Source organism: Xyrauchen texanus, chromosome 3 (assembly GCF_025860055.1).
Source record: "Xyrauchen texanus isolate HMW12.3.18 chromosome 3, RBS_HiC_50CHRs, whole genome shotgun sequence".
NCBI lineage: Eukaryota > Metazoa > Chordata > Actinopteri > Cypriniformes > Catostomidae > Xyrauchen > Xyrauchen texanus.
In genome coordinates this window covers 18,836,135-18,863,499 of record NC_068278.1, presented here as the reverse complement: position 1 = coordinate 18,863,499, position 27,365 = coordinate 18,836,135, and the positions used below count along the sequence as shown (strand labels likewise).

The following is a 27,365-nucleotide window of genomic DNA, read 5'->3' as shown; positions in this document are numbered from 1 at the left end:
AATTTTATTGACATTGCCACCATATTGGATTTCAGAGCTGTTCAAGTGCTTTAATAATGATTTAATTTAAGAGTGAATGACTTAAATTATGTTCTGCTCATCAAAAAAAGTGACTGTATGCCTTTAAAGACTTTGTATTTGATGCACAAGTTGCCTAAACAACGTTTATGAAACTTTTGAACGATTTATTAGGCTTTATTAAGCAGTCTCGATGTACTGCTATTGTATTGAATTTCGCCAATGGGACAGTCATCAGATTATTTACTTTTGTGTTCTGCAGTAAAAAGAAAGTCAAAACAAATTATGACAGAATGTTTTAATGCCTTTTGTTTTATGATAAGACCATAACTTCTGTATTAAAGTGCTGTTTAGGCATGAATGATGTAAATTATAGTTTGCTATGTCATAAATCATAGTTTGTTTATGCCGTAAAGCCATTAAACATCTTTGATAACACTTGTACACTAAAGTGCTATTTGTTAACTTTAGCTGATGCATTATGGATCATGTACTAATAAAAAAAAAACTCACAATAACATTGTTAACATGAACTTTAATGTAAAACATGTATTTGTATAAATTAACATAGCATATTTGTGTCATTAAATATAACGTTTAATGTCCATAATGTTTAAAGGTTCCATTTGTTAACATTAGTTAACAGCATTAGTAAACATGAACTAACAATGAACAATACTTACAGCGTTAAGCATTTATTAATCTTAGTTAATGTTCATTTCAACATATAGTAATTCATTTTTAAATAAAAAGTTGTATACGTTTACATCAGTTAATGCACTATTAACTAACATGACAATGAACAATAGTATTTTTATTAACTAACATTTACAAAGATTAATAAATGCTGTAAAATATATTGTTAATTGTTTGATCATGATACCTGATGCCTTAACTAATGTTAACAAATGGAACTTTATTGTAAAATTTGACCAAAAATGATTTCCTAAATGGTGACAACCAGCTGCTGAAATACAATCCTGATAATTTCAGTATATTTGCTTGTTGTTCAATCAGTAAGCATAGCCCATTTGTTCCAAAACAGACAAAGTAGAATTAGGCTCTAATAACAAGCTTTTCGTATGAGAAGAACACTTGTTTTGATGTGAATGTAGTGAATGCATTCATGTGTGGTACATTAGACAGGATAAAAAGTTAGTCATGGCGCAATAAATTATTTGTGTCCATCCATTCCCAACCAGTTCTTTTTTTCCACAATATACACTTTATTGGGTTTCTCTGACCCATTGTGTTTTCCGTCCCCAGTTTAGACTGAAGGAAAAACAGTCTCCTCTTTTTTTGAGTGTTTATGACAACCAATATGCATCAAGAGCATTTTTCCTACACAGCAATTCACCTTGGAAGTATTGAAGGCTCTTTCTCTTTTTGTCACACACACACACACACACACACACATGTTGTGTTTCCATGTTTTATGGGGACTTTCCATAGACATAATGGTTTTTATACTGTACAAACTTTATATTCTATCCCTTAAACCTAACCCTACCCCTAAACCTAACCCTCACAGAAAACTTTCTGCATTTTTACATTTTCAAAAAACATAATTTAGTATGATTTATAAGCTGTTTTCCTCATGGGGACCGACAAAATGTCCCCACAAGGTCAAAAATTTCGGGTTTTACTATCCTTACGGGGACATTTGGTCCCCACAAAGTGATAAATACACGCTCACACACACACACACACACACACACACACACACACACACACACACACACACACACACACACACACACACACACACACACACACACACATTCCCTGCATTTGCTGCCTTGTAATTTTGGGCTTTTAAAAAGCGACCATTCCTCCAGACTCCTAGACTGTGCAAATCTCTTGAAGTATGTCTATCACCGTACAAATCTGTGGTTGAGCGGAGTGTTTGATTGAGCTTTAAGTGTAGCGAAGCGTCCCTAATGTACAGAGCAGACAGACAGGCAACTGAGAACATGTGGTCTTTAAATGCACACGTCACACACAGGCATGGTGGTCTCAACTATCTGCCTGGGCTGCCTGAAATTTTTTCTCAATCCATTTCTTTATTTTTCTCTCGCTCGTGAGACACTGCAAAAAACATAATTTTCTTAAAAAACATTTTTGTCTCACATTCATATAGATCAAAATTCATTTACATGAGAAGCAAGACTTATTTTTTTGTTCTAAGTGAATGTACTCAAGTGAATGTACAGTATCTTGTTTTAAAGATGTTTAGAATATTTTACTGGAAAACAAGAAAAAAATACTGATTAAGAAGTGGTTTGCTCTGTTTTTTACAGTCTCATCACTATCTTTTCTCAGGCACTAATCTCAATTATTATTGTGGTCATTATTCTCATTAGGATTTTTATCAGGAATCCCATTAAGTGCTGTTATTCTCATGGCCCAGGGTACTGAGGGCTGTCTCTGGATGGGAACATAATGTAGAACAGTGGTGGTGGGACATACAGTAAGACAGATTTACTGTAAATGTAAAGAAGGAAGCATAAAAGAGGATGATCTGGGATAGACAGGCTGTGTCTGTGTTGGAGTCTTTGGGAGGGTGAGGGTGAATGGGTCGATGTGATGAGGAGGGGAATGGGGGGGGGGGGGGTGCTGCTCTGTGGGAAACTGCAACTTCCTCCCTGTCTGTCTGTGAGTGGAGACCAGCAGACAGCATCTTGGCTGAGGTTGTGGCACTGTGGCTCAGCTCCACCACACAGCAGTGGCAGCCCATGAGCTTGGCACTAGCTGGAAAAGTGTTTTTACATAGGCGTTTCCAAACGCTACCACTTTCTTCCTGCAGGGACTAAAGGAAAAGGAAGGGGGAGGTAGGAGGAGAGGTAGGGGGGGAGAGGAGGGATGCATGAGAACACCTTACCCTCTTTACAAGGCACATCCTCAGAGCACACCATTAGAAACCACCACTGCCACCACCAGCACCACCCACACTGTCCAACCAGCACTCAGCTCCAACACTGCCCCAGGACTGCAGGTAAGGGCATGGGCAAATATTTACTGCGTGTGCATGTGTAAGTGTCCATTGCAGTTAATAGTGCAGAATGTTTTGACTGGGAAGCCAAGACTAGACTAGACACTTGTTCCACAGCAAAACAAACCCAAACAAACAGCGTTGACCGCTTTGCTGACGCAAAGAGCTGGAGTGAAATTCCATAAAATTAAAGTAATGGTCATCCAGTAAAAGAAAATTATAGTACTGTTAGAAAACTTTCAGTCCAGCTGAAGAGAACAGCTGAAGCTTACTTTAGTCCAAAGAAGAACATTTTGTTAGTTCAATGTCATATGATAAATTCATAAAAATAATGCTTGTACAATTAAATAATACTGTAGATAAGTGAAGATTTCTACTGGAATAAATAAATAGCTCTGATAAATCTGTCAGGTTTTGAAAGAACCATCAAAAAAAAAAAAAAAAAAGAAAAGAAAGAAATCCCAGAAAATTTATGTGTGGTTTTAGTCATTTGTAAATCAAGAGGGCAATCAATTTTATATTAGGCTTAAAAACAGCTACTGACATAAATATTTCATACTGGATGATGAATGGAAGAGGGGAACCACAAGAAATCAGGGAGCAGCTCAGGGTGGACAGCATCCAAAAGCAATCAAATGAGAAAGCTGTTCATGATAAAAGTATGTCTTCTATCTCAACTATATACTAAAGTTTAGCTATCTAAATTATGTTCATAAGAATAAGTTATTTTATAAACTCAAGAAAGAGACACAATTTACAAAAGTATTTGTCATGATTGACCACTAACCTAATGTACATTTGAAATGTTTGCCTGTAGTTTAGTTGTGTAGTTTAGTAGTTGAGCATGATGCTAGCAATGCTAAGGTCATGTGTTGACTCCTAGAGAATGCATGAACTGATAAAATGTATAGCTTTAATGCACTGTGATTAACTTGGGGATAAAAGTGTTTGGCAAATGCATAAATGTACATTTAAAGTTTCTTCAACAAACAGCATTTATTATTTGTTTGGTTGGTTTCAAATCGTTTCTCCGAACTCAGGTGCGCAACAGTAAATCACACCCGAATCCACTAGAACATTTAGTTCTGGGGTATGGTTCATGTAAACTATGGCGTGGTACACAATTCATCCTTATATTGCGAAAGATGCTATTGATGACTTTTTGCATATTTGTATAATGCATATCTCTGGATAAATTTCCTTCGGATCTCACAAAATACATCTGTGGGAGACAAACACAAATGCAGTTCTATATGTGAGAAGTTTTGTGATAAATCCATAGGGGACAAAACATGAATAAAATGATATAGCTGGCATCCATTGTTACCTGGCTGCAGAGGTAAAACACTACATTGGTAAAACATTGTGAAAAGAGATCTGTAGATGATTGTGACATTATCAAACTTGGATTTGGGCCAAGCAATTGAACCTAAACACTTATTGTTAATCTGCAGGAAGACACTTACATGTTTTACCTGTCATTAACTTTTTCCTATCATGGGTCTGTACCCTTCTCCTATTTCATAGAAAGCAAGAAACAAGTGAAACGTTGATTTTCCAAGGCAAGGCTATGAATGTGAGAAGTCTGTTGAGAACTAAGGAATCCTTCAGTCTGATCCCTGAGACCAGAAGCTCTTCCAGAGAAGGATGAATCTGCTTCCAGCAGGGCTTGCCCCCAACTGGGGAATGGCCCTGCTGTCTGTCTGCTGCCAGGGAAAGAAAAACACCCCTCTTCCCTTGAGTGGAGGCCTCCAGGGAAGGAGGAGGAGGGGGTCTGGGGCCTATGTTTATTCTCTTTTCGTGGCCTGGGAAGTTCAGAAGAGGAAGGTCTGTCTCGGCCGTTGCAGCCTCAGCACGTGGTCTGTGGGAGATGAGTGTTTGGCGAGCTGGCAGTTCTCCAGCTGTGTCTGGGTTGGATAATGAACTCCATGTGCTCCTGTGGGTAGTTTAAGACACCTGTCACTAATATTTAGTGCCAGAAAAAGCCAGACTGCAAACAGAGTGAGACGATCTGTTTGCTTACTTTAAGGAGCCTACCTAATTGGACGTGCAGGTCTGATGAGGAGACATTAGTTGAAGGGGGGCTGGGCCAGTGCTGAATGAGTGTTTGTGTGGTTAATAGCTTTTCTGCTCATTTTTATGGTAGTGTCTTCTTTACAAATATCTGAATGCTGCACTATGAATATTAGTTTTATGTCACATTACTGAATGCTTTTAATCCACAAGCTGTAGAATCTCATACTTCCTGTCACTAGCTGCGTTTCCACTATCAGTCCAAATGAGGGTGTGCTAGAACGTGCCAGGGCCAGTTGCATTCCCATTGTCAGTTCCGGGGCTTCATTGTGCTCATTTTGAGTTCTAGCTAGTTTCCAGAGTCTGATACCTCAGCTTGAGCTTCCCTTTTGCTTGTGAAATGGGTGGGGTGTGTGACGTTGGCACCAGAGCATTGTGTTAAGGGTGGGTTTTAGGACAACGTTGCAGGGCTATAAGCCCGATGGTGGGATTGCAGATTGATTTTGGTCTTAGGGCTTGATGTCCAAGGCTATCTGCCCCGGCTTACGTGTTGTGTTGTGTATGTAATAAATAATATAGTAATAATGTAAAGTATTGTTAACACTGACATGGTGATCATGTCTTGTGTCATCCTGAAGGGGTTAATTGTACGGTAATGGCTTGCTGACTGTACAGAATCCTATTTATTGCATGTCTACATTCCAGTGTTGTGTAAAGTATTTGTCATACTTGAGTAAAAGTAAAGATACCTTCAAGGAAATTGGCTAAAATAAAAGTAAAAGTAGCTCATGAGAAATCTACTTAAGTAAAAGTATTAAAGTAACTGTTAATAAATGTACTTAAATATCAATAGTACAAGTAACTTGTATAAATTACGGAACAATTCATTAAACCCATGGCAACTTATTTGATTGGTGGTGCTCATCTTTTACTCACCCTCATGCCATCCCAGATGTGTATGACTTTCTTTTATCTGCAGAACACAACCAAAGATTTTTGAATAATTGTTCAGCTCTATAGGTCAATTCAATACAAGTGAATGGTGGCCAGACTTTTCAAGCTATAAAAAGCACATTAAGGGAGCATAAAGTTATCCATACTATTACAGTTATTAAATTAATGTCCTCTGAAGTAATTCTGTTGGTTTTGGGTTAGAACGCAAGAAATTGTAACTCATTTTCACTGTATATCTTGCCATTGCAATCTCTAGGCACGATCATGATTTCAAGCTTGATTTCACTTTCTAGTGCTGGCGCTATAGGAAGTGTAATCGAGCTTGAAATCCTGATCTCCAAGGAGACTGCTAATGTCAAGATTTATAGTCGAAAAAGGAGTTATATTTTGGTCTATTCTCACCCAAAAACCAATTGGATCCATTCAGAATACATTGGTGAAACCACTAGAGTCTTATGGATTACTCTTATGCAGCATTTATGTGCTTTTTGGAGCTTCAAATTTCTGGCCACCATTCACTTGCATTGAACTGACCTACATAACAGCGATATTCTTCTGAAATGTTTTTTTTTGTTTGTGTTCATACACATTAAAAATTTGTATTAAGTGTATAAGATGCAGGGTTTTGTGCTGAAATACCATGCACAACTGTTTGATGAATTCGTCCCTAAGTTTCCTTTCTCCAAATTTTAAATCCTTATAGGATGAGGATCTGGTCAAGGGCCCAGTGTGGGGAAAGCAGTCTGGTGCTGCTTGGTCTTGTAACATTGGCTTTCTCTCTGGGAAATCTCTCAAGCAGAGGACAGGTTTGTAAAATTTTCAATTTCATTCAGAATTTTGTTCTTCTCACTCTTTACCATGTGATGATAAATCAATACCGAGTATATATCAGAATACTACATTGTAATAATCTATTTCAAATATTCTAAATGGAAGACATTTTACAGTCTGAACTTAGCACAGGTATTGGTCTTCAGTTTCATTTTCTGAATGAATGCTTTATTTGCCAAAGGAAGAGGGTGTTGCCTCAAATAGTCTAGAGGACGGGCTGGAGGTGATCACATACTGGTGGGGAGAATGGACAAAATGGACAGCTTGCACACGGATCTGTGGAGGAGGTGTCATGTCACAGGAGAGACACTGTCTTAAGCAAAGGTCAGTAGTTGTGGCACCAAACATCTGCTTGAGATATTACATTTTAGGCTATTATAAATAATTATTTTCAGATTTAACTTCAACCTTTTCGTAGCTTTCAAACATAAGTCATTTTTATTAGGCACGAGGAAAAGAGAGTAAAATTTCGATGGAAACAGATGTCTTATTTTGTTGAGCTGTTGGTAAACTAAACCTCTTTATTTCAAAGAAAGAAAACAACAACTGGTAAGGACAACATGACGTGCTCAGGCAATGCAAAAAAGTATCATCTCTGCAATACAAAGGTTAGCTTACAGTAGCTATCTTTCCTCACACACATACACAGTGCATCCCAGAATTGACAGCAATCCTTGGGCTAACTGTTAATGCCCTACCTTACAATAGACAATATCAACCAAATAGACAGTAAGGCAATATTCAGAATGACTCAACTGTTTGTGCTCAATTAATTACAGGAATGTCCTGCTACAGGGAGAAGCTTTAGAGAAGAACAGTGCTGGTCATTCAATTCTCAGGTTTACAATGGAAAATATTACCACTGGAAACCTCTATATCCCGGTATTAACCATTTTATTTAACTATGCTGTGTTGTAAAGTTATCAATAATGTAAAAACACTCATCCCTATTTGTACCCCTGTAGATGACTACGTTCATATCTCCAGTAATCCATGCGACCTGCACTGCACCACCTCTGATGGCCAAAGACAGCTGATGGTACCTGCACGTGATGGAACATCCTGCAAGTACAGCAACTTCAGGGGAGTGTGTGTGAATGGGAGGTGTGAAGTAAGTGGATTAGACAGCTATATCATGTGATTCACTGCATGTATACTCTGAGATTTTTTCATCCCATACTAGTCAGAGCTGTAGTCTTGTGGTCAGAGTCTTGGCTCAAGGTCCTTTCCTGATCCTGTCCCCCCTCTTCTCCCCAGTCGTTTTCTGTAACCCTCTTCACTTTGGTATCTATTAAAAGGGATAAAAATAGTGCACCATTTCCGCCTGGCACACTATAACAAATCTCATAGATTTACACAGAAGGAGGGACATAAGTCAGGGAGGGATTAGAATAACATAGAGATGGTGGGTGGGCTCTTTTGACTTGGGGCAGTGTACACAGTCCCCGTGTGGGGCCCCAGCCATATATTTGAACCAGAATATAGAGACAAGGAAAATAATGGAAACATTGTCATTCCAATTCCAATATTGTGGTAGTGACAAAAGGAAGCACCACTAACATTTTAGTCATAAAATGTGAAAATGTATTCATTATCATACCAATACTGATATCGGAATTGGGTCCGATTCCGCACTCACGTACTTGTACTCATACTCTTAATAAGGCACTTAATTTGATAAAAAATAATACAATATTAGGCTGAAAATTAACTGTTATATTTTAATTTGATTTAATTTGAAAATTTGATTTTAATGCTGCCATATCACCCTGCAGCTATTGCCTGCTTGCCCACTAAAGCTAAGCAGGGTTGAGCCTGGCCAGTACCTGGATGGGAGACATCCTGGGGAAAACCAAGGTTGCTGCTGGAAGTGTATTAGGGAGGCCAGCAGGGGGTGCTCACCCTACGGTCTGTGTGGGTCCTAATGCCCCAGTATAGTGATGGGGACACTATACTGTATAAAAAAATCACCGTCTTTCGGATGGGATGTTAAACCGAGGTCCTGACTCTCTGTGGTCATTAAAAATCCCTAGGGCACTTTCTCGTAAAGAGTAGGGGCACCCCGGTGTCCTGGCCAAATTCCCCCATTGGCCCTTATCTATCATGGCCTCCTAATAATCTCCATCCCTGAATTGGCTACATCACTCTACCATCTCCTCTCCACCAATAGCTGGTGTGTGGTGGGTGTTCTGGCGCACTATGGCTGCCGTCGCATCATCCAGGTGGGTGCTGCACAGTGGTGGTTGAGGAGATTCCCCCTATACTATGTAAAGTGCTTTGAGTTTGAGAAAAGCGCTATATAAATGTAATTTGTTGTTGTTGAAATGGAATTTAGAATTTTTTTTAAAATAAAACAGATATCGGACTTGGTATCAGCGAGTACCAAAAAGGAAGCGTCTGTACTCTTATTTGCTCTCAAAAAAATGGAATCGGGACATCCCTATTATATTATTCTCAGATATTTTGTTCAAAGCTTTGACACTGTATACTGTAATGTTGCAGCCTATTGGATGTGATGGTGTCCTCTTCTCCCCTAACACTCTGGATAAGTGCGGTGTTTGTCAGGGAGATGGGAGCAGCTGCAGCCGTGTTACCGGGAACTTTCGTCGTGGGGCTTCTAGTCTGGGTAATGTCATCTTGGTACACTGCAAAAACAATGTATTTCTTATTTTCCAGTAAAAATATCTAATCCTTAAAACAAACAAAAAAACTTGAATGACATAAGATATTAAATCTAACAACATTTTGTGAAGTTTATGCTTAAAACAAGAAGAAAAAAGAATTGCCAATGGGGCAAGACAAAGAAACATCTTAACCTTTGAATCAAGTTTTTTTTCTTACCTCATTGGAAAATAGTTTTTTCTTGATATAAGCATAAACTTTACTAAAGTTTTTATACATTTCTCTGAAAAAAGACAAGTAAATTGATACTGTTTTAAGAATGTTTAGATCTTTTTTTAAAGAAAAGAAAACAAAAATACTCAATAAAAAATAAACAAACAAAATAAACAAACATTTTTGCTGTAAAATGTGATGTGCATTTTCAGTGTTTCTGTTAAAAGTTTGTAGAGGAACAAGAATATTAATCAAGTGAACTCTGTGTTTGAAGGCTATTCTTTCATAACACAAATCCCAGAAGGATCATGGGACATCCAGATTATAGAGAGAAAGAAGTCTGCAGATATACTGGGTGAGTAACTGTAATCATTTACACTGTACAATTTACCAACTGTAATCATTTAAATTGGAACAGTTTAAAAGAAATCAGGATACAGGTATGTGTAACAGTGAACTTTCCCTTAACCCTATGCCCAGCGGTTTATTATTGTACATTTGGTAAGAACATGCAAAGAATATTTAGTAAAGTAAACTTTACACACCCTCATGTCTTTAGAAACCCATATGGTTTCCTTTTTTCCATGGAACACAAAAAAGGAGATACCAATGCTGCTCTTTACCATGAAACAAAAGCAGATGTGACTACTGGTTGTCAAGTGCTTAGTGCTATATTCCAAGTCTTCTAAAGACATATTATAGCTTTGTATGAGGAAGACCAAGATTTAAGTTGTTAAACATTGTCCTACATGTTTAAATCATGATATGTCATTGAAACCGTGGAAGCGTGAAAGAGATCTATGGTCTGTTCCTCACACAAAGCTTCCATTTAATCAGATTCAGCTTAAAGTTAGAAAGAAAGAAGACCTCTTTCAGTTGAAGAAGTTATTATCTACAATTTTAGGGCTTACAAATGCAAAGTTATAGAGAAATTATCAGTGAACTCACAACTATCTTGAAAAAACATCTTCTTTGTTATTTATAGACATACTTTGTTATTTTCCAGCGGTGACTGACCAAGCAGGGAACTTTTTCTTCAATGGTGCCTATAAAGTGGACACCCCTCAGAACTTCCATGCAGCAGGGACCATTTTCAAGTACCGGCGGCCTACAGATGTGTATGAGACGGGAATCGAGTACATCGTGGCAAAAGGGCCCATCGATCAGCCCATCAATGTTCTGGTACTGTAGCCGTGGTCCTCCCTTCGCCGCCAAGGGCTCATGGGTAATCTCACTGGCTGGCTAACCATGGCTTTGACTTAGTGCAGGCCAAAGGTCTAATGGTTCACTCTGCATAAAGGGTAATATTGTGATTCATTGCCCCTGGAGGAACGATTCTAATTCTTTCACATTTAATCTTGTGGATTTATGGATTGACCATAGGATGAAGGAGTATTTCAAGAGGAAGGGAAATGTTATGGGAGTATTTAACCACAATACCATGTTATTACCAAACAGGGGCAAAATATAAATGCAACACATGGAACAACATTTTAGGAAAGAATTGTCCAGAAAGTTTATATAATGTTTTCCTGTATAAGAAAATAACATTAGAAAATTAGAAATTATCATAATTTAACCTATTATGTGGCTCTGTTGAATTCTTGATTCTGATTGGTCAATCATGGTATTCTGTTGTCAAATTTATTTGTAAAATGACTGCTAAAATGTAGAATTGACTGTTGTCCCAAGCAAACACTTTCCTACATAGCTGTGCTAGTTTCGTGTCTGTCTCTAATATTATGTATTGATTTGGTAAGTAGTCATGTAAAAAATGGAGATTCTGTACAGTCACCGCAATTATACATTATCGCAAAATATGCCCCATATCACCTGTTTTTTTTTTTTTTTTTTGCAATAATAATTATCTGACTGAACATTGTCCCTTACATAGATGCATTTGTCTTTTTTCTCTGTGTTCAACTTTTGTGTCCTTAAAGGTCTGGAACCAAAATGGCCATAATCCTTACATCACCTATGAGTACACAGTGATGCGGGACTCACTTCCTTCAGTCTCCCAGCCGCCCATTTACACAGGTCGCAATGGTGGATCCAGTCTGGTTTCAATGGAGATTGGGAGTGCTTTACATCACAATGAAAGTGTATATGATAAGGCAGTCCCTAAGATGGAAGGAATCCATGTACAAACCGGGCCAAGACCTGTGGAGGGACAAAAGCCTGGTCAGGAGACCAATGAAGTGTACGAGACAGCTGTCATTGACTGTGAGCAGGATGCTGAAACACCAGTCCAGTTTACAGGTAGGTTTAAAGTAACTATATGAATGGAGTCTGAATTTATTAAATAACATCCTGGCCAATTAATTTAAAAAGGCAAATGTAGCTTAAAAAGGTCATGAAATGCTATTTGTTTTTATTTTTTAGAATTGTATTATCTTCCCTGAGGTGCACTGATAATGTTATTAAAGGATTTTTTTTTGCACCAAAACAGTCATCATTTAGTAATATATGATAATTGTCCACCCTGTCTCTGGTCCTCTTTCTGAAATGCTTGGCTTTCTCTGAAAGTTTCAAGCACCTCCTTAAAACGTCAATGAAGCACCCACTGTCATGATTGGCTAATATTCAAATTTAGCCATATTTGAAACTCAATCGGAAGAGAATGAACAAGCTCCACAACATTATAAATCTAATTTTCATGGTTTACACATAACACACATCCAGCACATTGGATCCAAATATAAATAAATAACTGTTCATATCAAGCACAACTGTTGACACTCAGCACCATAACTATCAAACAATCATGGCACTTGAAATATTCATGAAATAAATGGTTCACTTATGTTTTTTATTGTGTCCAAGTGTTTTTAACTGCCCCATCCTTCAATAACAGTTCCTTTGCAAAGCTTGAGTCCTATTATGACTGTTCACAAGCAATCCACGCACACATGAACTGAACAAAATGCAAACACATAGTCCAAAGCACAGTGAAATTTTGTACACACATAGGCGCATTGAGGTGCACAGTCCCGGAAACACATCAAAACAGTCAAAGACGTCCATCTAGTGTATGTTTACAAACACCAACAATTTAAAATAGCGTAGATGTTCGAAAGAATGCAGGAGCATATTTTGCTCAAAACAAGAAGAGGCAGATCAGATGCATGAAAGAGAATTGCCTCTCCTCTTCAGTGTAACTTTACACCATGTCTTTTAAAAGTGGCGAGATACATGCAGGTGTCAAAGACGTCTGTGCAGTGCATGTTAAAAAACAAACATAATTAAAAATAGTCTAGATGGTCCCCTTTGGTGTTCAGTAATAGTTGGCCACACTAGGCCTGTCTGTCCTGCTCTCTCGAACTGAGCGCCAGTGGGCGGGGCCCAAAGGTGCAATGACGTATGATGTGGAATGTCTAAATACAAATAAGCAATGTTTCGTGACATCACGAACAGACTGATTTCAAAACAAGATGTTTCAGCAGGGTGGTAAATAGAACCACCCTGCTGACTTTTTAGACTGTGGAGGATATTTTGTTTGTCTAAATATTAAGGAAATTTTGATTCTCTGATTACCAATTTCAAGGAGTAGTTAACCCAAAAATAAAAATTGATCTAAACTCATATGCTGTTATTTTTTTTTTTACAGTGGAACAAAAAAAGAATTTTTGAAGAATCTTCACACAGCTCTTTTCATACAACTACTGTCCATAGTGGCCACTGTCAAGCTCCTAAAAAGAGAGAGAGAGAAAATAAACCACTAAAGTAGAACACTATATTCCAAATCTTCAGAAATAATATGATACATTTTTGTTATAACCTGGTGTGACGTGTCAACATGCCATTTCCGAATTTGACCACAAACAAGAATAAGATTTCAGAACTTCGTATGGGCACCTATTATGGTATTTTTTTTATCCCCTTTGGAGGTTGACAGTTTGGTCACTATACAGTACTGTTGTTGTATGGAGCTATTGTTTGTCGAAGGTTCTCTTTTGAAGGCCTACATGAGGAGTAAATAATTATTGAATTCACATTTTAAGGTGAACTATTTAATACAATACCAAATGAAGGATTCTATATCACCCTTTAAATTGCCTCTCAGCCTCACCTCTGACATCATATTTATGCACCGGAGTGCTGCTTTCACTATATCTTAAGAAAGTGGGGGACAGCCAAGAGAGTACATGGTTCACTTGACAATCAGTGAGTTGCCAGAGTTTTTAAAGATGCCTCTTTTTATTGGCCCTATGGAGTCCTTTATAATGCATAAGCTGCAACACAAACATTAGCCGCAGGAGATAAAAAATTCAAACAGGCCTAGCATTTTCCATCTGCTGAAGTTAGAGGATTGTGGACATTTGTTGTAATGGACTTGTGTTTGCCCTCGGTCTAACCTAGATAATAATAAATTAAATTGGGTGTTCTGATGAAGGAAGTGTGTCTTGCTGCTGTGAACCAGCTAATTTAGATGATGAACATCTAAATGTGTCATTAATAACAAGGGTTTCTGAATCTTACATGCTGCACCTTTAATGTTAACTTCTAAAGACAGAACTGTTGAGGTTGTTAATTGATGGCAAATGCTTCTGATGAAGCCATCAGTCCCTGTTACTTCAACTTAATTTATAAAAAATGGTGTTCAATAGCTGAATTCCTGGTGAAGAACTACACTTCTTGTGAATTCAGAAACTTGCTGCAAACAAAGTGCGCCAAAAGAGCTCTGCGGCGACCGCCCCCTCGCAGGATGCACTGTGAATGATGTAATCGAGTCGGGCACCCTACACTTTTAAACATCTTAAATATTTGTGTATATCTTTTTATTTTGCAATACAATTAACATACATTGTTTCAATACTTCTAATCAACAACTTAAAATCAATAGTTTGATATATTCCCATTGTTTTTAATTAGATTACTTAATTTGCGATGCTTTATGGAATTTTTGTTCATTTCCTCATCAAAAATGTTAAATAAACAGCCTTTTTGTCTGATACTTAAATACTTTTTTGCTTGAAATCAACGCTTATAATCTTGTGATTCATCTCAGATCTGGTTGGTTTGGTTCATGGCTTAGAGCGCTTTTACAAAGGATTTTATGAAATCCTTATGAAAAAAATGAATGGGACAAACACTTAAGTAATGAAGGCTGCTAAAGAAAATGGACGGGCACTGTTGCACTCAATTGTAGATGTATCCACAGGCACACTAGAGCCCTCAAGCAAAATGCATTAAGTCTATTTGAACACTTTTCGTTTTGAACAAAAATAATTTAAGTCCTTCTTTTTTGTTTTAAAAGAGGGAAACTGCAGCTGGCCCAGCGCAGTGGGATCCCCTGATGTTGCACCAGTAAACCGACCTGCAGAGGACCTGGTCAACTCTGAAAACCTCATCTGGAGGGTACTGTTGGGAGAACGAGATGGCTCAGATGGTGTTCTTGTCAACATCTCAACGAATCAGCTTCTTACTCATCGGGATGGCTTGTCCTCTGAAGCAGGGCCATTGGAATTAGACTACAGCAGTTTTGAACAAGCCAGCCTTAATGGCACACTGCTTGAGTTCACCTTGGGCCATCGCCGAAATGACACAGGGGACTTCATTTCCCCAAACAGAACTTTTATTACCAGTTTACGGAACAGCAATCGCAACAATCGCACCAGGTAAATCATGCATGACCTTGCTTGCTGAAGTTGTTTCAATAACAATGTTTAGTATTTAGTTTGCTGAAGCAATTACAATGTCTTTGTGGTGCCTTAAAGGGATAGTTCACCCAAAAATTAAAAGTCTCAAGATGTGTATGACTTTCTTTATTTGGCAAGACACAAAAAAGCTCTGTAGGTCCATACAATACAAGTGAATGGTGAACAAAACTTTGAAGCTACAATAAGCACAATAACACAGCATAAAAATAATCCATAAAACAGTAGTTAAATCCATGTCTTCAGAAGCTATATGATAGGTGTGGTTGAGAACACAGATCAATATTTAAGTCCTTTTTTACTATAAATCTCCTCTTTCATTTTCACATTCTTCTTTTATTTTTGCCGATTTCGCATTCTTTGTGGATATCGCCACCTACTAGGCAGGAAGGAGAGTGTGTATTTTTTATAGTTATAGTTATAGTAAAGGTTATTGTAAAAAAGGACTTAAATATTGTCCTTTCTCACCCACACAGATTTAAATTCTGAAGCTGTATGGATTACTTTTATGATGCCTTTATGTGCTTTTTGGACCTTCAAAGTTATCTTGCATTGTATGGACCTACAGAGCTGAGATATTCTTCTAAAAATCTTAATTTGTGTTCAGCAGTAGAAAGAAAGTCATACATATCTGGGATGGCATGAGAGTGAGTAAATGATGAGAGAATTTTCATTTTAGGGTGAACAATACCTTTAAAACCAGCAAGGACACCATGAAGCCATGTCTATTCAACTTTTCTGTGCAAATCACAATTTAAAGTAATTATTCATTAGTCAGCAAACTGTTGACAAACCTCGACAGTAAACTATTGAAATCCTCCTATAGCTCGTAAAATTCACAAAATAGGTAATCTTAATTGTTTCTTCTAGACGACACTTAGATTAAATTGAGAGCAAAAAGAGACTGTTGCTTAAGTCTCCTGACTTTTCTCTGCTGAGAAAAAGACCCCAGTAATCTAATATTTGACATCTCTAGAGATTCAGAAGAAACATTTAAGATCAAATTATCTGAGCTATGTGATTCCCATTGATTTTGTAGCTCTGTACTGTCATTGAATGTCAAATATTGTCTCATTTCTGTCCATTTTAAAGGAATTTATTTACAGTACATAATTGAGAACTCCATTTATCTCCTAAGTTATGAAAGAGTAACCTTTCAGCAATAAAATGGACTAACACATAATCCTATAAACCTATTCATTGTAAGTGCTGAACATTATGCTCCTGTCTCATTGTCACTTCGTTTCAAACACTTTTGATCACTTTTGATCTTGGTAATACATTTTTATTTGTTACCAGTATTAAAAATCGTCACAATACAGTACATACAAGTTCTTGTAAATAACTTAAAAAAAAAAAAAAAAGCATTTGCAAAGAACTTTTTTCAACCTGCTCCATCAAATTGTCACAAGATGCAGTGCCACAACAAAGGTCTTTCATATACTGGGCAAATATTTTTATCAGTTGGCTCTTTTAGCAGGTAAATTGAGGTATGTCCCACTGCCCTCTGCTCTGGCTTAGGTTTTTTGTTAACACTCTCTGAGTGCAGATGGGAGACAGCCAAGCGATGGCTGGTGGGATTGCATTCCATCATATTTATAATTCATGCTGAGTTCCCTCCACTGCGACCAAACATTGCTTTACCAGCTCCTCTGCCAGAGATCATAAAGAACATCTCACAAACTGCCCTTACTCAAATCTGAAGGAGAAGAGAAAGATTCCAGGTGGGAAAGAGAAAGAGTCTGAATATTAGGAAAATTGCCTTCCTGAGAAACATAACTCAAGATTTTATTTGTGGGAAAAAGGTTCCATAGATCACTCGGGTACAGACAAGGCTTGTTGCATCAGATAAATCCCAGGAATTTATCACGAGGAACAAATCGCATTTGCTTCTGTCTAGTTGAGAGAATGCACTGTTTTCCAGTTTTGACATTAGGTAATGAGTGTGACTAGGAATGGTAAAAATGTTAGTGGTTTTGTGACTTTAAGTCCAGAGTGTCAGCTGGTGTCTCGGCATCAACAAACACAAATGTTCTGCCTAATATTCAGTGCAGGTGGCTGTACCATGGCCTACTTTCAGAAATATTTGTTATAGCAGTGCTATTACTATTATTATTGTTAACGAAAACTAAAACCACATGAAAACAATTTTATTAACTGAAATAAAAATTAAATAAAACTTTGATTGCCTTGAAGTGATTTAGCATAACTTAGAAAACTAGTCTAAAACTGTCACTTCATTGAAAGACAAATTGAAAATAATCTGAAATACCATATAAAATAAATGATAAATATAACTTACATTTTTTTATTAAATTCAAAACTATTATAACTGCTGTAAAGTTGTGTTCTTTTTCCACAGAAATAACCACAGATTCCTTCAGAAGAACAAACTAAGCCCTGCTGACATGTACCGGTGGAAACTATCTTCTCAAGAACCATGCAGCATGACATGCTCAATAGGTATTAGTCAAGACATTAGAACTCATGGTACCTGCAAACTCCTAAATGCCACACATGCATTTAAACATTCTTGATAATCATGCTTGTGTGTTGAGTTGTTTTTAACCAATACTCTTTCCTGAACAGGAGTGTCGAAATCATTTGCAATGTGTGTGCGGTATGATGGCATTGAGGTGGATGATGTATATTGTGATGCTTTGACTCGACCAGAGCCTGTTCATGATTTCTGCATTGGTAGAGAATGCCAGCCCAGGTGATTGTGCAACCATGATCACAGAAATGCAAAGGAAAACCAAAGAAATTCAAAGTGATATTTACAATACCTTTATGAAGATTGCAACCCTGTCCTTGTGATTTATTTCTCCATAGAGTAAATGAAAAAGAGAACCACATTTAGTGCAGAGTGCCACCTTTTAAAACTTTAAAAGGTTTTGATGTTTGATAATGGGAATCTCGTGAAAAGGACAGCCTTATTTCATAAGTGGTAAATACGTAGAATTAAAGAAACAGTTCACCCAAAAATGAAAGTTCTGAAAGATCATTTACTTACCCTCATTTAGTGACTAAGGGTTGTCAATCTCCAAAAAGCACAAGGTTGGTGTGCTGAAGGGGGTTTCGCCCAGGGCACCATACAACCTAGAACCACTACTGATACAATGTGAAACTTTGAAGCTCAAAAAAGCACAATGAGGCAGCATAAAAGTACTCATATGACTCCAGTGGTTAAATCTATATCTTCAGAAGTGATATGATTAGTGTGGGTAAGAAACAGATCAATATTTAAGTCCTTTTTTACTATACATGAAGAATGCAAATTACTGACAGCAAAAGAAGAAGAACACTTTAGGGAGAAGAGCACTTAGGATGGCTTTTTGAAAGTAGAGATTTACAGTGAAATGGACCATTTATCTGTTTCTCACCAACTTATCATATAGCTTCTGAAGATATGGATTAAACCACTGGAGTCATATTGATTACTTTCATGCTGCTTTTATTTGCTTTTGAGCTTCAAAGTTTTGAACCCAGATAACCAGCATTGTATAGACCTACAGAGCTGAGATTATGACCCATTATTATTCACAGAAAACTGCAAAAAACTCCTTTTAGTTTTTAAGGCTTGCTCCTATACTTTCATGCATAGATGGGAGGCAAGCAGCTGGAGTGAGTGCTCTCGGACCTGTGGAGAAGGATTCCAGTTCCGTCTGGTGCGCTGCTGGAAGATTCTAGCTCCTGGACTGGACAGCTCCGTGTACAGTGACCTCTGTACAGAGGCTCAGTTAGAGCGCCCCCAAGAGCGCCGGGCCTGCAAAAGCCCCACCTGTGGCCCTCAATGGGAAGTAGCTGAGTGGTCTGAGGTAGGCTGAAAAACCAAGCTCATTAACCCTTAAATGCATGTAATTTCCCCAAACACTTATTCGGGTCTTTAGTAACCCAGCACTAATATCTATCAAAAATGGATGTACAAAATGCAGAGATAGTTTCAAGACAATTTGAAAACAATAAAATAAAATATATTTGATATATTTTGATGTTTTATTTTTCATAAGTTAAAGAGATAATGGAACAAATTAGGAAAAATCAAGAACGGGATTCATTATTTTCACACTGAAATTTCATGAAATACAACTGCCTGTCAAACACATATTGAGCTACACATAACACATAATGTTTGTGTAACTTATGTGAAGCTTATGTGTATCTTATGTGAATTTTTTCAGGCACTTGAGTCTAAATAAATAACTTTCATTATTTCAGTAGTATACACAAATGACAATAGTTATATCATACTTGCCATGTGTTGTACTTGCAAAGTTTACTTTGATGTTGTTTCTTTGTCAAATAGAAATGTCAAATGTAAATCAAGTCAATCACTGAAACTTAAGCGCCACCTTGATTAAAATATAACATGTATATTATATATGTGTATATGCATATAAAATACTGATTATTCACCATTTTTGATAGTTAATTGTTGCACAGAAAATCAATGTGATATAGCGTTTATTTGTATGAATATAGTACTCATTTCACTTGTAATACACAAAGAAATAGATATCCTGTGATAGTAAACAAATAGATATGAAATAATTATTAAAAAATATAATTTATGGAAATGCAAAATAAATAAATAAACCCAGACACTCTTACATACCTCCGGTCTCTTGAGACTCTAGATACTTTTGGTACTTAAACCATAATATTTAAAAAAATGTTTTGCTATGTTTGCATTTTTTGTGTGTCTCACTATTTATAAGAGATAGATTGAAGAATAATAAAGAGGTGTGGGCACAACTCCAAAAAATATTTGAGGGACAGGGGGTGGAATGAGGTCCTGGGTCTCTAAAGACCCGAGGTATGTGTTTAAGTGTTAAGTAAATACACCATTATATAATTTTTTATTATTATTAAATGTTGGGGTTTTAAGTACAGATCGTTTCTTGAGCAATTGTTTATCACAAAACTGAACATGAATTTTAAGACAAATTAGGATAACTGAAGTACAGATAAAAGATTTTTTGTTGTTGTGCAGTGTCCAGCTAAATGCGGCCGCAGAAGCTTGGTTACTCGGGAAGTCAGGTGCTCAGATGAGACCCACACATGTGATGAGGCAACTCGCCCACCGTCTACCAAAAACTGCACAGGCCCTCCATGTGAGCGCCAATGGACAATGTCTGAGTGGGGACCGGTGAGACAATTCCTTAATAATAATTCCTTACATTTATATAGCAAATTTCTAGGCACTCAAAGTGCTTTACATAGTAGAGAGGGACTCTCCTCAACCACCACCAGTGTGCAGAACCAACATGGATAATGTGACGGTAGCCATAGTGCACCAGTATGCTCACCACACACCAGCTGTTGATTGAGAGGAGTGTATGTAGCCAATTCAGGGAAGGGGATTTAAATACCAAAGATAGTCAGGACCTTGGTTTAACATCTCATCCGAAGGACATTTACATTTACATTTATTCATTTGGCAGACGCTTTTATCCAAAGCGACTTACAAAAGAGGAAAAACACAACCCAATTTTATCATAATTTGATCATCTTAAGGAGATATTTGTACAAAAAGTGGAAGAAAAAAGGACGGTGCCTTTTTACAGTAGTGTCCTCGTTTTACAGTAGGGTCCCACACAGACTGCAGGCTGAGCACCCCCTGCTGGCCTCACTAGTACCTCTTCCAGCATCAACCTTTAGTTTTCCCCAGAAGGTCTTCCATCCAGGTACTAGCCATGCTCACCCCTGCTTATCTTTAGTGGGCAACAAGGCAAGAGTTGCAGGGTGATATGACTTCTAAATAAATAGTGGCCAAAATTTTAAGCACACAAAAAAAAATATTCAAAACTGTATGGAAAAACTTAAACACCATGTCTTAACCAGGCATGTCTGAAAGTGATAAGCATTTTTCTGCTTGTCAGTACAGGGCACTCACAGAGACAAGTCTGCTTCAACACAGTGACTGGAATACAGTCTCCTATCAACTGACATTTGAGAGACTCGGTGACCTCCAGCGGTTAAATCGCTGTCATTGTGAATAATAATAATTCCTTACATTTATATAGCACTTTTCTAGGCACTCAAAACACTTTGCATAGTATAGGGGGAATCTCCTCAACCACCACCAGTGTGCAGCACCCACCTGGATGATGCAACAGCAGCCATAGTGCACCAGAACACCCACCAGCTATTGGTGGAGAGGAGAGAGTAGAGTGGTGTAGCCAATTAAGGGAAGGAGATTATTAGGAGGCCATGATAGATAGGGGCCAATGGCAGAATTTGGGATTTTTAATTACCACAGAGAGTCAGGACCTCAGTTTAACATCTTATCTGAAAAATTGTCCTTTTCTACAGTATAGTGTCCCCATCACTATAGTGGGGCATTAGGACCCACACAGATCATAGGGTGAGCACCCCCTGCTGGCCTCCCTAATACCACTTCCAGCAGCAACCTTAGTTTTCCCCAGGAGGTCTCCTATCTAGGTACTGGCCAGGCTCAACCCTGCTTAGCTTTAGTGGGCAACCAGGCAAGAGCTGCAGGCTGATATGGCTGCCCCTTGATCGCTTGCCTCTGTGTCAAGTGAGAGGTCACCTGGTTTCGGTTGTCCGAAATCGGTCCGAAATCCCGCTCCACGTAACTTTTTATTAAAGGAATATTTCACCCAAACATTATAATTCTCTCATCATTTACTCACCTTTATGTCGTTTCTTCCACAGAACACAAATGAAGATATTTTATTGGTGATATGTCTGTTTGTCCAAACAATGCAAGTGAATGGTGCCCAAATTTTCAAGTTCCAAAAAGCATGTAAAGGCAGCATAACCAGTAATCCATGTGATCCATGTGTCTTCAGATGTGTTTTAATAGATTTTGAGGGAGAACATACCAAAATATAATTCATTTTTCACTGTACATCTTGCCATTTTAGTCTCTTGGCATGATCATGATATCAAGCTCAATTACACCTCCTAGTGCTTGATGCATACGCAGAGCGCTAGATGGCACTAAGAAGTGTAATCAAGCTTGAAATCATGAACGCCAAGGAGACTGAAGATGTGAAGATTTCTAGTGAAAAAGGAGTTACATTTAGGTTTGTTCTCACCCAAAATTGATTGGATCACTTCATAAGACATTGATTAGACCACTGGAGTCTAATAGATTACTTGTATGCTGCATTGAAATGCCTTTTGGAGCATCAAAGTTTTAGTCACCATTCACTTGCTATGTATGAACAAAAACACCTCATATCTTCATTAAAATATCTTCTCACTGGCTGTGATTGTGTCACATCACAGGTTTTGCTATCAGTGTGGAACTTAAAATTACTTAATTGTCACTGAAAGTCATATTCACTGAAAATGTGTCCTGTCATGCCTGGTTATACATGGTGTAATTCTTTTTATTCATAATGACTATGTCATTGAGAAATCAGAGACACAAAGGCATTTCATATTTAAAAAGTTTCAATGTTAACATTTTCATTTCCCTGCAGTGCTCAGGCATCTGTGGGCATGGAAAAACAGTGCGGCACGTGTACTGCAAAACCCCAGAGGGCCGTGTGGTACCCGAGTCTCAGTGTTCACCTGAGAACAAACCTCTTGCCGTTCACCCCTGTGGAGATAATGAATGTCCTCCACACTGGCTGGCCCAAGACTGGGAGAGGGTAAGGATTATGGCTATTTATGTTGAAAGCATTTGATTTGTAAAGATTTCTCCAGTAACCATTCTCTTCTATCATCATAGTGCAACACAACATGTGGGCGTGGAGTGAAGAGAAGAACTGTGCTGTGTGTGGGCATCACGGGGGGTAAGGTCCAAATTCATGAGGATGAAGGATGTGACAGCAGCAAGAAACCAGCAGATGATGACACCTGCTTTGAGAGGCCTTGTTTCAAGTGGTACACAACACCTTGGTCTGAGGTGAAACATTTTTGTCTTAAAGCTCAATGTAATTATTGCATTGCAATGCAAGAATCTTTTGAGAAAATGCTAAACTGCACCCTGATATCTAACCAGTTATATACAAGAGTCTAGATAACTATATACTTTTTTCACACCTTCAGCATCTCATTTTGTTGGTAACAAAATTTTACCACCTTCTAATATAACTAATTGTGAACAGAAATGGAGGCAATATTGCATAAAAGCAATCCCACAGTACGCTTGGTCCTAAAAAAAATCAAACAAAGCCAAGAGAAATATGTTTAAATGTAAATTATACTATTCAACACTGAAAAGTAGCGATAATAAATTATTTCAACCAGCGTTATTCAAGGATCTTGGGCAGTTCATGTGAGGAGTGCTATTCACAAGGCAAATGAGGAGCATTTCAAATCAGTATTGCTAGAACATAGAATGCTATTTATGTAGACGGCTCCGCATATAGCCATTAGACAACAAGCCAGCGCATTAGGCTATGAGAAAAAGTTAATAGTCTCTCTTTTCCAGTGAGTGCTCATTAGCTTGAGGTAATAATATTTTCCTTCTTGTTTTGAATTGTGTCTTGAAACAGTGCACCAAGACTTGTGGTGTCGGTGTGCGAATGAGAGACGTGAAGTGTTACCAGGGAAGAGAGCTTGTTCGTGGATGCGACTCTTTGACCAAACCCGTTAACAAGCAGACCTGTGCACTCCAGCCATGCCCCACAGAACCACCAGGTGGGCCTTAACATGAAATACACTTTGAAACATTGGGCTCTATTTTTGAGACCACGCTTAGCACAGCTTTCATTTTCATGCCAGCACAAATCACAAGTGGGCATGGGTGGAAGAGTTTGCACTATCTGTGGGTGTATGCGCACAAACTGTGAGTGTATTGTATGTAAATAAAGTGGCGCAAGGAACAATTTGGTATTATATTGAGAGATAGGTCATTGTGCTAAGACGTTTGAGAAGAACATCTTTTCTCAGCGCAAAGTCTAAAATCAGTCCCTGCATTTGCAGTTTGGAGATTCCACCAGCAGGTGGCAATAAAGTTAATGTCCAAACTGTTAATTTATAGTGGAACATCAAATAACATCCCTGAAAATCACTGTTTAGCCGTTTTATGAAACCAAAATGTATGAGATTTGTGTAACAGTTTCTAAAGGTCATGGTTTATTTTTCAATTATTATTATGTTTACATTTACACTTAAATGTATATTTGGGTTTTTCCACCTGTTGTCTTTGTTTTTTATTATATTTTTGGTTAGTTTGAAGTGTAATTTGAATTTTAATAAAAAAATTTGTTTCAATAAATTAATACATTTTAGTTAAAAATCTAAATCGACCGGTAGAAGTGAAGTGCATCACTGTTAATACTAGTCATGAATTGTGTGGCAGTAGATGAAAATTTAATTATAATAATACTTACATTCTCTATAATTTAATGGAGCCTACATCCAAATCCTGATGCCATAGAAATACACCTCACATTCAGTAAGGACGCAGTTATTGCACAAAAGAACGTAACTCAATATTTGTATTCTACTAATTTAATGCTCACAGTCCATTTAAACCACCAACTGCTTATAAATTTGGTGTTTTTGTTTATATAGTGCTTGACAGGAAATGGACTATATCAAATTACGAAGATGGTGCATTAAGCGAAGAAAAAGCTCAGAATTAAATTGCACTTGACCCACTAGTGCTTTGAGCAATTTTGCCAAACCTACTTTTGCCAAGACTTAGCGCATGCTTGCACGAAAATACCAAAACTTCATGGCCATGCATTGACTTTGCGCATATAACTTATAGCATAGCGCTTAGTGCTAGTGCTCTTAAAATAGGGCCCGTTGTCTTCTTATTGTACTATTACAGTGTCATTCTTAAAGGTGTTGTTAGCAATTTCTAAAAACCACACATAAAGTAACTCTTAGTAATTAAATTTTACCTGACAGATATACTGAAATAGGCACTGCACTTGTTTAGTCAAATGGAACACAAGCCAATTGGAGAATGCTCTCTGCCTTTTACATGTTTTGTTGCTCCTCTAGATGAAAATTGCCAGGATCGTCCAACCACCAACTGCTCACTAGCTCTGAGGGTCAATCTGTGCAGTCACTGGTATTACAGCAAGGCCTGTTGCCATTCTTGCCGCAATCTCCGAGCTTCCTAGTCCTAAGCCAACAAAGATAGAGCTGAGAATTTTTCATAAACACAGCCTGAAATAAGAGCACTCCATAAAAGTAAAAGCACACATCCAGGAGTTTGAGCCTGGCAGAGTTCAGGCAAAGTTTCCACCTGTTCATGACATTCATATTGTTCCTGGTCATGGATTGGTGCAAAGAAGAGCACAGAATGTTTCTATCAGTATTTGTTTTTATCTTAAGCTAGCTACAGTCAGTATTACAAAAATGATACCTATTTTATGACAATGTCCTGTGATTTTGGAATGCATGAAGAAAATATTAAATTATTTGGGTATTGCTCAGAGGATTATATTGCATGTCATAAAAGTATTTATAATTCATCAGATTTATTTGGACATTTATTATCTGGCAGTGGTAGAGGTCAATACTGAATGTTACCTCTGGCTGAGAAGCCTGATTTAGTACTGTACATCCACTGCTGGCTCCTAAACTTTTCTGTTTACTTTTATCCTGTTAAACTATTTCTAAACCTATGCTTATGTTAATTTATTTGTAAGAGCAGGTGTTCTACTATCTCATGTTTTCTTCCCATTCTGTCTGTATCCAATTCAATAGTTTTTGTGTCATTAATTTTGATTGATGATTGATTCAGCAAAATGTAAAATGTGAGAAGAACACCTGAGAGCTTGACATAACTTGACGAGTCATTTCTTCCTTGTCATTGCGTGAGTCCTGACACTTGAAACATGCTATAATTAAAAATGTATCCAGTTCATATATTGCTTTATCAAGACATAATAAACCTAATATATTGTAATACATTACGTTGCACTTTTTTTTTTACCTATATCTCAAAATATTATAAATATTATATTCCAACTAATACATTGGTTTGTAGTTTTAAGGGCAAGTGGTTGATTAATAAGTGTTATATTTATCAGTGAATACAACCCACTGTTAATACTTGATTAAAATGTAATCAGTTTTTAGGAGGAAACAACAACAACACTGTCATTCTTTTTGACTTTTTTAATTGTACCAAAGTTCTGGATGGACCATTTCTCTGCACAAGGACCGATGCCACCTGCTGGCCTCAGTATCACATCAGGATATGTTAATTTATCACATCATAACAGCTCAAAACTAACTTATCAAAAAAGCACCAAAAAACCTCCACATTGCATATTTGTTTATATTTAGGCCAACCTTAAATTCTCGAACAAATGAAAAGGTAAAAGTTATAGTAACACTTAAAACCAAGCAGATCACGGTGATTTCAAAGGGTTTATATCTTTTAATTTTTTTTTAAATCATTTTAATAAAAAACAATGACAATGAGTGCCACTACACACACAAATCTGAATTCAGAGAATTATAAAATCAGTCCATTAAATGGATTACAGAAACCGACACACAATTTCACAATCCTACATGTACGGCTAAACTATGACTGGAGTTACCATTATAATTTCACAACTTTAATATACTGTACATCCTCACCAAAATGTCTGTAAATATCCAGTGATCCAGAGAAATTCATGTGTACCATTCAAATCATGTGTATTCTCCAGCACTTATGCCTTTTAAAAGCCCTATCAGTTATGAGGAAGTATGAATAAAAAGTCTGATGCTGTTGTTCAACACCCTTTTTTGTCTTGGGTAGCCCAACAGCTCGATCAGTAAGCCAAACTTGATAATATTCCCTGTTAACTCATATTACACTGAATTAAATGTGGTAAGGCGTTTAAAAAATACTTATCATGAGATTATATGTAAATAGTTATTTTAACCTTTTGACAGCCCTAATATTCTTATTTTAGATTTCTGTGTTATAGGTCTAACAGAGCAAAATAATAAAAATATGTAAATCTTACCAAGTGCTCCCCTGGTTGTATTGGCTAATCTAAAAGTGCCACACAAATGTTGTCTGAAGAAAAAAAAAAAAAAAAAGAAAAAAAATATCAAGACTTGCTTATAGAAAGCAGCAAAATTCTTAGGGATTTTATGTGACACTGCTTGCACAACATTTCAGG

At 37.4% G+C, this 27,365-nt stretch overlaps 1 protein-coding gene across 2 annotated transcripts; it reads left to right on the top strand.

Moving 5' to 3' along the window:
• The first annotated feature begins 2,894 nt into the window (after nt 1-2,894).
• Nucleotides 2,895-26,116, top strand: LOC127629741 (ADAMTS-like protein 2). 2 transcript variants are annotated; one of them, XM_052106969.1, is made up of 19 exons: nt 2,895-3,013; nt 6,681-6,783; nt 6,990-7,132; nt 7,341-7,416; nt 7,588-7,690; nt 7,774-7,919; nt 9,311-9,434; nt 9,918-9,998; nt 10,650-10,825; nt 11,584-11,902; nt 14,901-15,261; nt 17,663-17,763; nt 17,890-18,016; nt 18,905-19,118; nt 20,294-20,449; nt 22,755-22,925; nt 23,006-23,182; nt 23,775-23,919; nt 25,237-26,116. In XM_052106969.1, exons 2-19 carry the CDS (start codon nt 6,682-6,684, stop codon nt 25,356-25,358), a joined length of 2,844 nt encoding a protein of 947 aa, XP_051962929.1. In that variant the 5' UTR covers nt 2,895-3,013; nt 6,681; the 3' UTR covers nt 25,359-26,116. The 2 variants fall into 2 exon arrangements, with proteins under 2 accessions (XP_051962929.1, XP_051962920.1); XM_052106960.1 differs by having other exon boundaries at nt 10,629-10,825.
• Nucleotides 26,117-27,365: the final 1,249 nt, after the last annotated feature.

Coding starts and splice junctions, on each gene's coding strand:
- LOC127629741 (XM_052106960.1), top strand. CDS start 6,682: ATGAGGATCTGGTCAAGGGCCCAGTGTGGGGAAAGCAGTCTGGTGCTG. Junction 15,262..17,662: donor AATCGCAACAATCGCACCAG/GTAAATCATGCA, acceptor CTTTTTCCACAG/AAATAACCACAGATTCCTTC. Junction 19,119..20,293: donor AAGTAGCTGAGTGGTCTGAG/GTAGGCTGAAAA, acceptor GTTGTTGTGCAG/TGTCCAGCTAAATGCGGCCG.